Source organism: Macaca nemestrina, chromosome 11 (assembly GCF_043159975.1).
Source record: "Macaca nemestrina isolate mMacNem1 chromosome 11, mMacNem.hap1, whole genome shotgun sequence".
Lineage (NCBI taxonomy): Eukaryota > Metazoa > Chordata > Mammalia > Primates > Cercopithecidae > Macaca > Macaca nemestrina.
The window spans coordinates 66,842,023-66,855,264 of NC_092135.1; the positions used below are offsets into that span (position 1 = coordinate 66,842,023).

The following is a 13,242-nucleotide window of genomic DNA, read 5'->3' on the forward strand; positions in this document are numbered from 1 at the left end:
CAGGAAGAATATTAGTGCCTTTCCTTTGACAACCTATTGATCGGACATCTGCCTAAAAATGTTAAGTTGGTGCCTTCTTTAGACATATTTCATTACAAAACAGATGGTGATTAAAATAATTGTTATAAGATGTCCTTGATACTAAAAGTCATATCTCGAAATGCTTTACATTTTTTTAAATTTTTTAAATAAATTCAAGATCAAATTGGTACACACATACAAAAATCTTGGTGTAAGAGAAAGTCAAAAGACTTGGTTCTAAAAATGATATTCTTTTCTTAAGTATTTTAAAATTGTATATTCCAGCACTCTTCAGTTGAACTTTTTACAGTGCTGGAGATGTTCTCTGTGCTGTCCAATATAGTAGCCACTGGCCACAGATGTTTATTGAGCTCTTGAAATGTAGCTGATGCAACTGAGGAAATGCATTTTTTTTTTTTTTTTGAGACGGAGTCTTGCTTTGTCGCCCAGGCTGGAGTTCAGTGGCTCAATCTCAGCTCACTGCAAGCTCCAACTCCTGGGTTCACGCCATTCTCCTGCCTCAGCCTCCCGAGTAGCTGGGACTACAGGCGCCTGCCACCACGCCCAGCTAAATTTTTTGTATTTTTAGTAGAGACGGGGTTTCTCCGTGTTTGCCAGGATAGTCTCGATCTCCTGACCTTGTGATCCACCCGCCTCGGCCTCCCAAAGTGCTGGGATTACAGGTGTGAGCCACCGCAAAATGAAAAATGAAATGCATTTTTAACCTTCATTTACTTTTAATTAATTTACATTTAAGTGGCCATGTGTGTCTAGTGGCTACTGAATTGGACAGCACAAATCAAGTCTCACAGTGCTTTTCCTTGAAAATAAAACCCAAGTATTTTGTATATTGTCACTTGTGCCGTGTTCAAGTGACAACATGAATCAGCCTTAACGACTCTAAGAAGTTAACAGATATTGCTGCATTTTCCAAAGGGATCCTCTGCAGACCTGGATTCTCTCTCTGCATCTTCCTTCTCTCTCACTCTGTTCTGTGAGCTCTAGCCGCCTTGGTGTCCCTGAACTCTCAGCTCTGCTGCCTGGAATCAGAGAGTCTGGGTTTGCCCTCCCTGAACCATGTTCCGGAAACCCTCTAAGGGCCACAATACTGGGGGGGAGCTTTACCCAGTCCATGACCACATTCTGGATGGCTGGATGGCTTTCTAATGAAGCCTCCCTGCTTTTCTGGGTCCAGCATACATGAATGCCCAACACCTGTACGTCTGTGGCTATTTAGAAACTCTTCCAAAAAGGACCACTTGTGTCCAGTTGCCCCTGAGGATTTTGCCCTCATTGATGGGCTGTCCTAGCCACTTTGGAAATGGCAAATAGCTTCTAGGATGAATTCCTAGATCTCAATATTACCAGGAAACTAAAATGGGAGTCTAGCTTTTCCCCTCCCCTTACTTTCAATGCTTTCAGATGGTGTTTCACTCTGAAGGTAATGTGGTGCCATTTGCCAATTGTTAAAAGTCTGTTTTTTTTAAGTTAACAGTAGAAAAGATCTATAAGAAGCAACGACTCCAGAAACTTCTGCCAAATGACAGAAATTCATGAGAAGATTCTAAGACTTAGAAGTGCTTCCTTTTCAGCTCTGTAAAGTACAAATGCAGTTTATGTCCAATTTGAGCAGGTTTGGTGTGGAGTACTAATTACTGTCTGCTATCCTTTGAGGGAGAGCACAGTAATGACTCAGATGAAATCACTTCTCATTTCTTTTGGCAGCATAGAAGTAATTGCTCTAAAGGAGGGAAGAAGCTTCAAAGATTAAGGTTATAAAGGTTAGCATAAAACCGATTGTCTTCTGTTTTGAATTTTTTAATTTCTTAGAGTTTTTCTTTTTTCTAATGTTTTGCCGTTTGCTTTCTGAAGAGAATCTGTCCTCAGTTCAAAAACCATGGTATTTCCCCAAAGAACAATATGTTCTGAAGGAGCTGCCAGGACAGGGGCAGGTAAGGAGTGAAGGCAGCAGCTGCGGTCCCGCGGAGCGGGACTCCTGGCACACGCGGGAAGCGCGGGGAGGGAGGGAGGCGCTCGCAGCACAGCAGCCCATTTCCGGCGCTGGCCAAGTGGAAACTGAAGCGGCTTCCATGGGAGGATCTGGGTGCGCTGCAGGGGGAGCCGGTCATATGTGTGCCTGGAAAAGAAACCCAGCGCTACAAAGACAAAGAAGAGCTTCTCTCCTCTCGCACTCACCTAACCCTGTGCATCAACTAAGCCGATCACACTCTAATTCCTGTTCAAAGAGTTGGCTTTTTCCAGGATTCAGGCTTTGTCTGACGAACAGCATGGACCGGATTGTCCTCTGTGCTCATACATACATCCTGCTGCTAATGGAAGATGGGCATTATCTTCCACCCGCCCCCGCCCCTTGCCTCCAGGCTCAGTAATTCTGCATCAAAAACATTTCTATATAATCATTCCTTTCTTAACAGTTGTTCAAATAAAAAAAATGGTAGAGCTCTTGCAATATTTCTAGATGAAAACTGCATTGACTTAACAAAGGAAAAATAATGTTTCTGAGTTTTGGAGGGGTGTGTGTGTGTGTGTGTGTGTGTGTGTGTGTGTGTGTATCTTATTCTCTTAGCTTTGGAATGCTGATGCCCTGCCCAACCTGGCCAAGCAAGAGGCTGCGCCACAGGTCCACATGTGGATCCCAGAGGAAGTCTGAATGCAGGTAGGCAGGTGCCAGGAAATTCAAAGGCAGATGGATGTACAAAGACCTGCGTGGAGTTTAGCAAGCAGCATCCTGGACTGGAATAATCAGAACTACATTCTAGTCTGGCCCTGCGTCTAACCACTAAAACTTCAGAAGGCCATTTAGTGTTGGTGGCCTTAGTTTACCAAGTTCTCAACTGAGGAGTTTAGTATGGGGTTAAAATGGAAGGTTCATTCAGGGTGTGATATTCTGCAACTCTGAGGTTCTCATTCAGTCCAACATACTGTACTTTGGCTCTCCAACCAGCTCCTCTATTTTGTTTGCTTTTTGTGAAGCACTATTTCTGTGGAAGACTTTCAGATGTATTGTTAATTTTTCTGTAAAGTGGAGCAAGAAGGTGATAAAGAAGACCCTGGCTAATGTGTTTTGATACTGTTTTAATTTTAGTTACATGCAATGAACAAGGCTATAAATTCTACAAGGCACTCCATTTTGAAATGTGCTACTTTATTAAACAATTTTGGATTGATCAGTCTTTTAAACATTTGATTCCAATTATAATCTGAATTTTATAGCAATAAAAAAGTACATGGAGATATAATTTAACTGATGTTATGGGGCAAAATTATTAACATGAGAATAGCCATAGACTTCCTGCTATCCTGTCTTGCAAGAGACATCCCATAATTAAATTCCAACTCCAGTTCTCCTTTCTCAACATCCTAAAGAAGAAATTCTTGCTGGAAGAGATACTAAGCAGATCACATAATAATGGGCTGAGTGAGAAGAAAGGAAGGAGAGGGAAACTTGGCTTTATGGGAGGTAAGGTTGGAGAGCTTACATGACTGAGCTGAGTGAGGAAAGTGACTAGAGTTTTGACATAGCATTTTAGCAAGTTTGTTGTGGAGTAATTACGGATCTCTCAAAGACATAAAGATAAAATTTACTTTTTAATTTTTTTATGGCTGTTGAAATGTGCTTCCTGAATGAAACGCAACTCTGACACCAAGTTATATGACGCCGAGCTTTTTGAGGATGACAAAATTAGAAATCCAGATCCAAAAAGCTTCTAAAATCTTCTCGGGCTTAACTAGGGCCCTTTCTGTCCATGCTTGTCTTTTTACTCGCCCACCCACCAGACCAGAATGTATTAAATGCCTTCAGCTGCTGGAGATGCAAGGGTGAGTTCAATATAGGCTCTTCCCTGGGGGAGGCCTCCATTGATTTTGGGCTCGCTTGCAACAGCTCTGGGTGAACTTGAGAGATACCTCTGGCCTGTGGGCTTGAAGAATTGGTTTGTGACTATTTCCAGCTATAAATTAACTGGTAACTTTACTCCCCATTTCTTCTAACCCATCCTTTTCCAAATTCATCCTCCTCTTGAACCACTTTTTTTCCCACCTCTGGCATATCCTGTCAATGGGGTCTAGATTGTTCCCAGTCTAACATCAATTTTATTCTGTGAAAGGATGAGAAAGCATACTCAAAAAACACTAAGTGCCTAAGTAAAAGCTTCCTTCATTTAAAGCAGGGCATGTGCAATGTTCCAGGAAAGAATGAGCTGCCAGGACACCCATCCAGTCATATCATCTTTCCATGGCAGTGATACCAGGTAAAAAAGACTGATTAATTCCTTCTTTCACTGAATATTTTTGGAATATCTCTAGATATAATGATCATATTTGAAGATCATTTAAGCATGTGTTAATACTTCAACACTGCATTATTTTCTTTATACTTACATTTCAGGATTTTTATTAATAAAGATCTAACTATCGACTAAGATTGTATTAATTTTTAATTAACAGCAACGACAACAACAAACACAATTACAAAAAACTACTTCAGTGGCTTAAACAAGTGAGAGGTGTCTTTTTCTCCTGTAACAAGATGTATGAAGGCAGGCAACCCAGGCTGGAGTAGCTGCACAAAGGATGTTCAGGAATCAGGCTGAGTATCTTCCTGCTCTGCCATCTGTGGTGTGTGGCTTTTGTTCAAGTGATCACAGCATGGCTGCTGTGCATTCAGGAAAGAAGAAAGGGGGAAGAGATTCAGGTTTTATTTTACCCAGGCTTTATTCAGAAAGGGACAGCCTGCATAGGGCCTTGTGCCTATATTTCATTGACAAGACAATGTCACCTGGCCTTTATCTAGCTGCAAGGGAGTCTAGGAAGGTAACTATTTTGCTTTCCAGCCTCTGTAATAGAGGAAAGCAAAAGAAAAGGGTGTTGGATTGGGTGTCAAGAGAGACAACTCCTGCCATAGTGACTTATCACATACGTAACAATGAATGCAACACACAGCTGCATCTCTCCCTGCAGCCTGCCAAATTATTTTGCAGTAACATGCTAAAACCATGAAGGCAAAATGCTTTATGAACATTATCAGGAGATATATTTCAATGACTAAATTTTCTCCTTCCAAGAAATGTTATTGAAACACTGCTCATTTCTTACTTTGATTCTATACTTGAGATATGAAAAAGAAACCAAATACCACAAAGGTTTTATCTTTTTTGGTAATCTTTTATAATAATCATAGGCACTTGTTCTCTGTCACCCTTAGCAAACATTTCCATTTCTATCTCCAGCTCTTCTGCTATCTCCAGCTCTTCTGTTCTCACATTTATTTTGTATTTGAGAGCAGGAGCTGTACCTGAATTACAGGAAGGAGGGAATTGCCAATTCACCAGCTGGCTCTGTATTTTTTCTTTTTATATAACACATTTTGTCCTAACTCCGATTTATTGGGTTGAGTAGTTGCATTCGGATAGCTGCATGCCAATCATGTGTATCCTGATTACTCATTATGAGCCTTAGGATGCCATACAACTCGCTAATGAGCACATTATAATGCTGGCCAGTGCTAATTAGATGATAATCATGTGCATTGCTTTATTTACAGTCTGCTATTTAAATTAATTGGGTATTTAATTGAACACAGTGTGAGAGAAATTGGAAATGGGTTTAGAGGTTCAGTGAAGTTACTTTCACCTGCCGTCTCATATGCAGGTGAGATTATTTACTTGATCTGTGAATTTAGAGCAAATCCAAGTGGACATAGTGCTCATTTTATGAGGGTACACATGCATATGTAAATTTCTCTCAAAGTGTGTTTGAAAACAACCAAATTCTTAATTTTGTATATCCTCTAACATCCTTTTGTGCCTTGATTAAAGGGAGATTTTGCATGCATAAGAAATATTTAATAAATCAAACCCTTAGTTGGAAATATGAGGTGGGATCCTAAACCAGCATGATGAAAATGTTCTGATATTTTCTTAGGATAGGAAACTTATATTTAATTATTGAATAAATATATGGCAAACTATTCCTAATTATAATCCTATGTATTTTACACTTTCAGGATATAGTATCAAAATATTCCAAGACCTACGTTTTAAAATGAGTGTATAATTGCCAAAAATTATAGGCATGGGGGCAGCACCAAATTCAGAGCACCTTTTCATTGAAATAATTTCCTAAGGGCACATGTAGAGTAGATCTAGAGTAACTACATAAAAAAGAGTTTTTGGACAAAAAAACTAGAGGCCAATTTTTCTACTTTTTTTCTCAAACAGTAGCATTTCTAATATATGGGCATCTCGTTCATGTGATTTTGAAATGGACCAAAATTCACTGAGAGTCTCTTTTCAAAATAAGTTGGAAAAATGTGCTGCTTCAACTTTTGCTAAGAATTGTTCATAGAAAAAAAAATCATAGATGGTTCTTATAGATCAACTGGAAGAAAACTTGTTTTGGAAAAGGTCCTCAGGAAGCTTAGCTAATATGACCGTTTTTAATGTCATACTGTATTTTGTTACACTAAATCATCTTAGTTATTTCACTTTTGTCAACTCACATTGGTGAATCAAATAAAATGTATGATGTAAAGAATTTTAACCACTTCTGATACAGGCCAGTGTAGCTCTATGACTTCTGACATCAAAATGACTTGTTTGATTCCCCAAAGGTCTTTCTTTCATCCAAACTGACATCCTGCAAAACTGAAGTTTTGCAAAGTTTCTGAGTACAGTGTAAGGACACATTCCAATGGAGAAACTGGACTCATGTTTTTATAAGACTAGAATTACAGAGACAACTGAGATTCATTCAGACTAGAAAATTCGTGCACCTGATATTCTAATTCTGTGTTATCCAACATAGTAGCCACTAGTGGCTCTTGAGAACGGAAGTTGATAGAAGGTTGATTTGAGCTAAGATGTGCTGTAAATGTAAATGCACCTCAGATTCTGAATATTTAGTATGATAATGTAAAACTCTCAGGATATTTTTATTGATTATATGTTGTGAGAGCAATATTTTGGATATATTGGGTTGAATAAAATATACTATTAGCATAGATTTCACCTTTTTTTTTTTTATTTATGTGACTAGAAAATTTAAATTTCCTATGTGGCTCACATTAGTGGCCCATATTATATTTCTGTTGAAAGGCACTGCTCTGACCCATGGAAAGAATGGGTGTTTCCCACTTTTATTCCTTATGTGGTAGCTGACAAGTTATAAGCTACCTGTGTGACTTTGAGAAGACTATTCAACATGATATATTGAGGTAGCGCTTTATGCCAAGTACCGAGTAAAGCACTGGGGACATTAAGATGAACTAGGAAGTCTCTGCCCTCAAAGACCATCAATAGACATTTTAGTATATGCAGGGAGCTCTGGTCACACAAAGGACAAATGGCTGGAAATAAAAGTTACCAAAATTTGGCAGAAATTCTTCCAGACATCTTTTTACACATACAAGTATGTACAAGCACATGCCAAACACACATAACAGATGTGTGTATGTATGAGTGTGTGTGCATAGATGATTAGACAGATAGATAGCATACCATCTTTGATGATCAGAAATTGTTTTTTTTCTGCACAATATATCATGGGCATTGTTCCATAAAAAACAACAAATGTAAGTCAACATCATTATTTTGGCTTCATGATAAACGTCATTGTATATATGTACCAAAACTTATTTGACCTTTACCCCATTGTCTTATTTATAGATTTGAGATTTTTTTCCAAATGATTGTGAACAACGCAGGAAGAGAAAATTGCGCTCACTTTTTGTGATTAGAAGTTTAAAATAAACTCTGATAAATGGGCTCTCTGGTGAATCTATATCTGGACTCCCTTCTCTTCTGGTGATGTATCTTTCAAATCTATAATAGTTTCAGTATCTATTGTTCTAATTTTTGTGACTGTACTGCATTTCTATCCCCTTTTCATTTTAAACTTTAGTTTTTTCAATGAAAGATACACATGTACATAAGTCTTTTAGCAATTTCTTTCAGTATTCCCCTTCATCTTTTACAATAAGATGTTTTTATTGCTATTTGTTTACATGTTTAACTGTTCAGTTTCCATTATGAAATATGAGGACCACAAGGATCCAGTTCTTTTTTTACCCATGTCCTATCCCATCCACAGCCTACCCCACACATTTTTCTTGTTCCTTTCATAGTCTATCCATAATTCTGGTTTAGATCAGTATTAAGCTTTTACATTGATGTGACTTTGTAAATAACATACTCAGTGTAATAAAATATATTTCCTTTTTGTGTAACTTTTCTTTCCCCCTAGAGCTAATAGCTAAAAATCTCCAATCTCACTCTGTCTTCTATTATGCATTGCTAATTTACCCTCAAACTCTAGCAGGGGGTTCTGTCTTCTCTCAGCGTTCAAACCCATCAGGCAGTCTAGCAGCTCCATGTTTTTCTGGGGGACATTCCTCTCAGAACCCATGTCCCTGCCTCAGTCTGGCTCCTTCCTATGGGAAAAGCACACCTGTAATCCTGTGAGCTCCTTCCTAATCCTCCTGGACATTCCCAGCACCTCATTCTCGAGTTAGGTCATCTGTTCTTACATCCCATATCTTCCTATTTCTTTGTCTGTGCCCGTATTTTTAAAAAGAGCCCCCTTTTGTGGCTTCCTGAGAAAAGATGGGGAGTAGAGGTGTTGAGACCTGCATGACTGAGAATGTCTTTAGACCTCTCTCATTCTTGAGAATAGCTTTGCTACATATAGAATGATTTCCCCTTAGAATTTTGAAGGCAAATCTTTATGAATTTTAGTTTCATTGTCAAAAGGTCCTATGTCATTAGAGCTCTTTTTTTGTTTGTTTTGTTTTGTTTTTTTGAGACAAGGTCTTGCTCTGTTGCCCAGCCTGGAGGGCAGTGGCACGATGTTGGGTCACCAAAGCCTCAACCACCTGGACTCAAGCAATTGCCCCACCTCAGCTTCCCGAGTGGCTCATGCCACCATGCCTGGCTAATTTTTGCTTTTCCTTTTTTGTTAGAAATGGGTTTTGCCAGGTTGCCCAGGCTGGTCTTGTACTCCTGGGCTCAAGCAATCCTCTTGCCTCAGCCTCCTAAAGTGCTGGGATTACAGGCATGAGCCACTGTGCCCGGTCACATCATTATAATTCTTTATCGATTATATGTCACACATTCCCCCTTCTCTCCTGGAAAATATTCTCCTTTTCCCTCGTTTTCTAAAATTTTATAATGTGCCCAAATAGGATTTTTATTTATTATATTCAGTGTTAGGTGAACTCTTTCAGCTTGGAAATTCATATTCTTCAATTATAGGAAATGTTCTTAGACTATTTTTAAAAATAATTTCTGCCCCTCAGTTTTCTCTGAACTCTCTGGAACTAGACTACTGACTAATTATTGCACCACCTGAAAGGTTACCCTCAATTTTTTCTTTTCTTTTTTTCCCCCTACTTTTCATCCCTATCTTTCTGTTTTACTTTCAGAGAAATTTCCCCAACTTTATCTTCCAATCCTTCTATTTTTTTTTTTTTTTCCTGTTAAGTTTTATTAACTGGGGTTATGAGGAGAGTCTGATTACAACACCAACACATTATGAAAACATTAGGAAATTACAGAAAGACTTGCAATAAGTTTAAACAGAACAAATTAAGCCAGCCCCTTGGTCTTCTGAGAAACAATGAGGTAAAATTGCAGAGACCAAATCTTTGTCAGCGATAGAGGATGCAGGTTAAAAATGTAGACATCATCGCCCCCTGGTGTTGTAAAATAACATGCAATGCTATCTATCTATTCATTTTTGAAGCTGTAATCTTCTACCTTGTCACTGAGCCTCAATTATTTCCTCAATTTCAAGCCCTCTTTAGTCAATCTTTTCCCTCATATCAATAACTTTCAAGTATCTTATTTGAAAATATAATTTGCCGGGAGCGGTGGCTCACGCCTGTAATCCCAGCACTTTGGGAGGCCGAGACGGGCGGATCACGAGCTCAGGAGATCCAGACCATCCTGGCTAACATGGTGAAACCCCGTCTCTACTAAAAGTACAAAAAAATTAGCCGGGTGTGGTGGTGGGCGCCTGTAGTCCCAGCTACTTGGGAGGCTGAGGCAGGAAAATGGCATAAACCCAGGAGGCAGAGCTTGCAGTGAGCCGAGATCGCGCCACTGCACTCCAGCCTGGGGGACAGAGCAAGACTCGTCTCAAAAAAAAAAAAAATATATATATATATATATATATATATATAATTTGTATTAATTCCTCTTTCAGACTCCATAAATTCCTTTCCAGGATACTGGCCACCTCCCAGCACAAGAGTCTATGCTCTTGCTCTTTTAAATGCAAGGCAAAACAATAGCTTTAGTCTTTTTAAATCAAAATTAGAGGATTAGCATGTATTTATTGCAAACTTTAATTTCCTCTAAAAGGCATCTTTACTCTGCAACTTGTCATTGCCATTTTTCATAACCAGAATGCATTCCTTCACCATCTGCCTCCTGACTTGGCAACCATCAAGAATTCTGGCCTGATCAGTTAACTTGCTAAACCATCTTTGCTGTTATATACCAGGAAACACTGGAAAAGAGACGTAAATAATAAACCTCCATATCCTAATGTCCCAGCTTTATTTATAGGCAGAATTTCATTTGCTGGCTAAGGGAAGAAAAACCATCTACGTAGAGTGAGCTTGGGAGGAAACTGGAGTAGGGAGAAAACATGATGGCAGGATAGGTCTGTGGGAACCGTGGATGCAGTGCTGCTCTCAAAGTTTTCATTTCTGTGACAAGAGCTCTTTTTCGTATGTTCATTTTTATTGATTCCTGTTTTTATTTAAATAGATGGAAATATCTTATCTTGACTCATTGAATACATTTATTACCACGTTTTGAGTGTTTTCCTAATCACTGCATTGGCTCTGTTAGTTCTACTTTCCTTTGTCCAGCTGTCCTATTGTTGCTTTTGCTTTATATGTTAAAATACTTCCTCAGTGTCTGGTGGTCCTTGGAAGTCAATTTCCATGCAAGAGGGAGACATTGAAAAGCCTGGGGAAGCTCTGATTGAGTGGGTGCTTGTTGACTGACAGGTGGGCTTCATAGGAGGGTAATATGGCTGGAAAATTTTCTTAGGATTCCAAGGATGGGGTCCTTGACTTCTTTTCTTTCTTTTTTTTTTTTTTTTCGCTCTGTCGCCCAGGCTGGAGTGCAGTGATGTGATCTCGGCTCCCTGCAAGCTCTGATTCCTGGGTTCACGCCATTCTCCTGCTTCAGTCTCCCGAGTGGCTGGAACTACAGGCGCCTACCACTATGCCCGGCTAATTTTTTTATATTTTTAGTAGAGACGGGGTTTCACCGTATTAGCCAGGATGGTCTCGATCTCCTGACCTCGTGATCTGCCCGCCTCGGCCTCCCAAAGTGGTGGGATTACAGGTGTGAGCCACAGCACCTGGCCCAACCTCTTTTCTTAGATTGGCCAGTTTCCCCAGAAAATCATTCTTCAATCTCCTGCCAGAGGAGAGGGGCTGGAAGTTCTTTTGTTCATACACAGCTTTACACTCAGTCCCCCTGTCTCTTGCATGTTAGCTGCCCCTTCAACTGCACCTTGTGTCTCAGTGCATACCTCCCTGTGAGCCTCCTCAGAGGGGGAGTATTCAGTCTCTCGCTGGAACTGGGGAAAGGCAGCCATCCTGCTGCAGGCAGGGCTCTGCAATTCTGTTTCCATACAGGCTTTTGGCCCATTCCTCTGTCTTCAGTCCCTCTGTGCCCTTGCCTCCTCCTTCCAGAAGGACCCAGTGTTTTTACATCTTGACCTTTCTAGGGGTCTGTGGTACAAAACAGGACGTTTCTAGGCTCCCCAACTAACAGGTTACATTTTTGTTTTCTCTCATCTTGTAACTCTATTATCAGTTGTCCATTTGCTTTCTGGCTCCCAAAATTTTGCAGGTGGCATCACTGTGTTTTCTTCATTCTTCTAGATTCCTGCCACCTTTAGTTCTATGTCATTATGTGGTGTTTTGAGGGAGCAGGGGCAAACGAGTGCTTTTCTGCCATATTTACTTGCTTTTTTGTATAACACCTTATGAAACTACAGCAAAGTAAAGTGCACTATTTTCATTTCATGAATAGAATTTTGCAGAAACTAAAAACAACGATCAGTATGCAGGGAGGTGCTGAGGAGTACGAGGCCTGGGAGAGAGTCCCCTGCTCCAGCCACACTGGCAGGTTCTCACAGTAATGGTAGCTTCGCCGCCCCTACACCCACTCTGAAGCTGAAGCATAAATCAACAGCCCTAACTGGAAGGCCCATGCCAATGCTTTCCCTTTCTGCCTCCCTCAGCCTGAGAGCATCCACCCCTTCCCTATCTTCAGCCTTAGAGAGATAAAGGAAGCTGGTTTGACGTAAAAGACAACTTTAGTCAAGAAACACAGCTGGTCTTTAGTCCTTCTGTTCTTTTCAAATTTGACCTTGGTCAAGCTCAAGAAATGTTTGTTGAATGCCTGTTATAGACACGCCTCTGTGTACACTGAGGTTTCAAAAATGCAAGACAGTTCTCTGCCCTCGAGGAGTTCAAAGTCTCACTTACTCCCTGATGCCTCACTAAGTCCCACATATTAATCAGGACTGGCTCCTGCACAGAGAAGCACTGAGTGGTGGCTGAGCCGCCACTTGACATTGGGTTTTCCGTCACATGGACCCTAGTTTCTTTCATTTTCTGTAGATACATCTAAAGCAGAATTATTATGGAAGGTCATTAGAAATTAGGTTGGATTCTGATGTATGACAATGACTGTAAAAGTAAAATATTAACATTCTTCTTTAAAGAAAAAACGATCCCAGCAGTCCCCTCCTGCTGGGATCGTTTTTTCTTTAAAAACAACCCCTGTAACTGGTGCGTCATGTGTGTCTGAGGTTCTTGCATTGGGTCAACTGATGGGGGATCCTGTGGTGACTAGTTTGTAGTAGGCTCCTTTTTGGGCCATCAGTTCTTCATGGGTTCCCTTTTCAATCACCACCCCCTGTGCCATGACAGCAATGATATCCGCGTTCTGGATGGTAGACAAGCGATGGGCAATGACAATGCAGGTCCGACCCTCTCTGGCTTTGTCTAGAGCAACCTGCACCGTCTGCAAAGAGAAGATGGAAAGTTGATGCAAAGATGCATGATTGCTCCCCAGCCCACCATCATGAGAGTTCAGTTAACATGACCTGAATAACAATTCTATACTTGAGGGCAAATCCGAAGGTTTGACATGAGAGAGGATTAAGTAAGTA

At 40.3% G+C, this 13,242-nt stretch overlaps 1 protein-coding gene across 3 annotated transcripts in view; it reads right to left on the reverse strand.

The window, feature by feature from the left end:
- Positions 1–3,282: 3,282 nt before the first annotated feature.
- The window catches only part of LOC105483284 (ATP binding cassette subfamily B member 11), a 120,949-nt gene continuing 110,989 nt past the window's right edge, over positions 3,283–13,242 (reverse strand). For 2 of the 3 annotated variants that reach the window (XM_071072901.1, XM_071072903.1), the window contains one exon: positions 10,584–13,094. In XM_071072901.1, the coding sequence (XP_070929002.1) occupies positions 12,894–13,094 (201 nt within the window). In that variant the 3' untranslated portion in view covers positions 10,584–12,893. Of the gene's footprint in view, positions 4,697–10,583; positions 13,095–13,242 lie in introns of those variants that run through there. The other variant, XM_071072902.1, reaches the window with a different exon arrangement.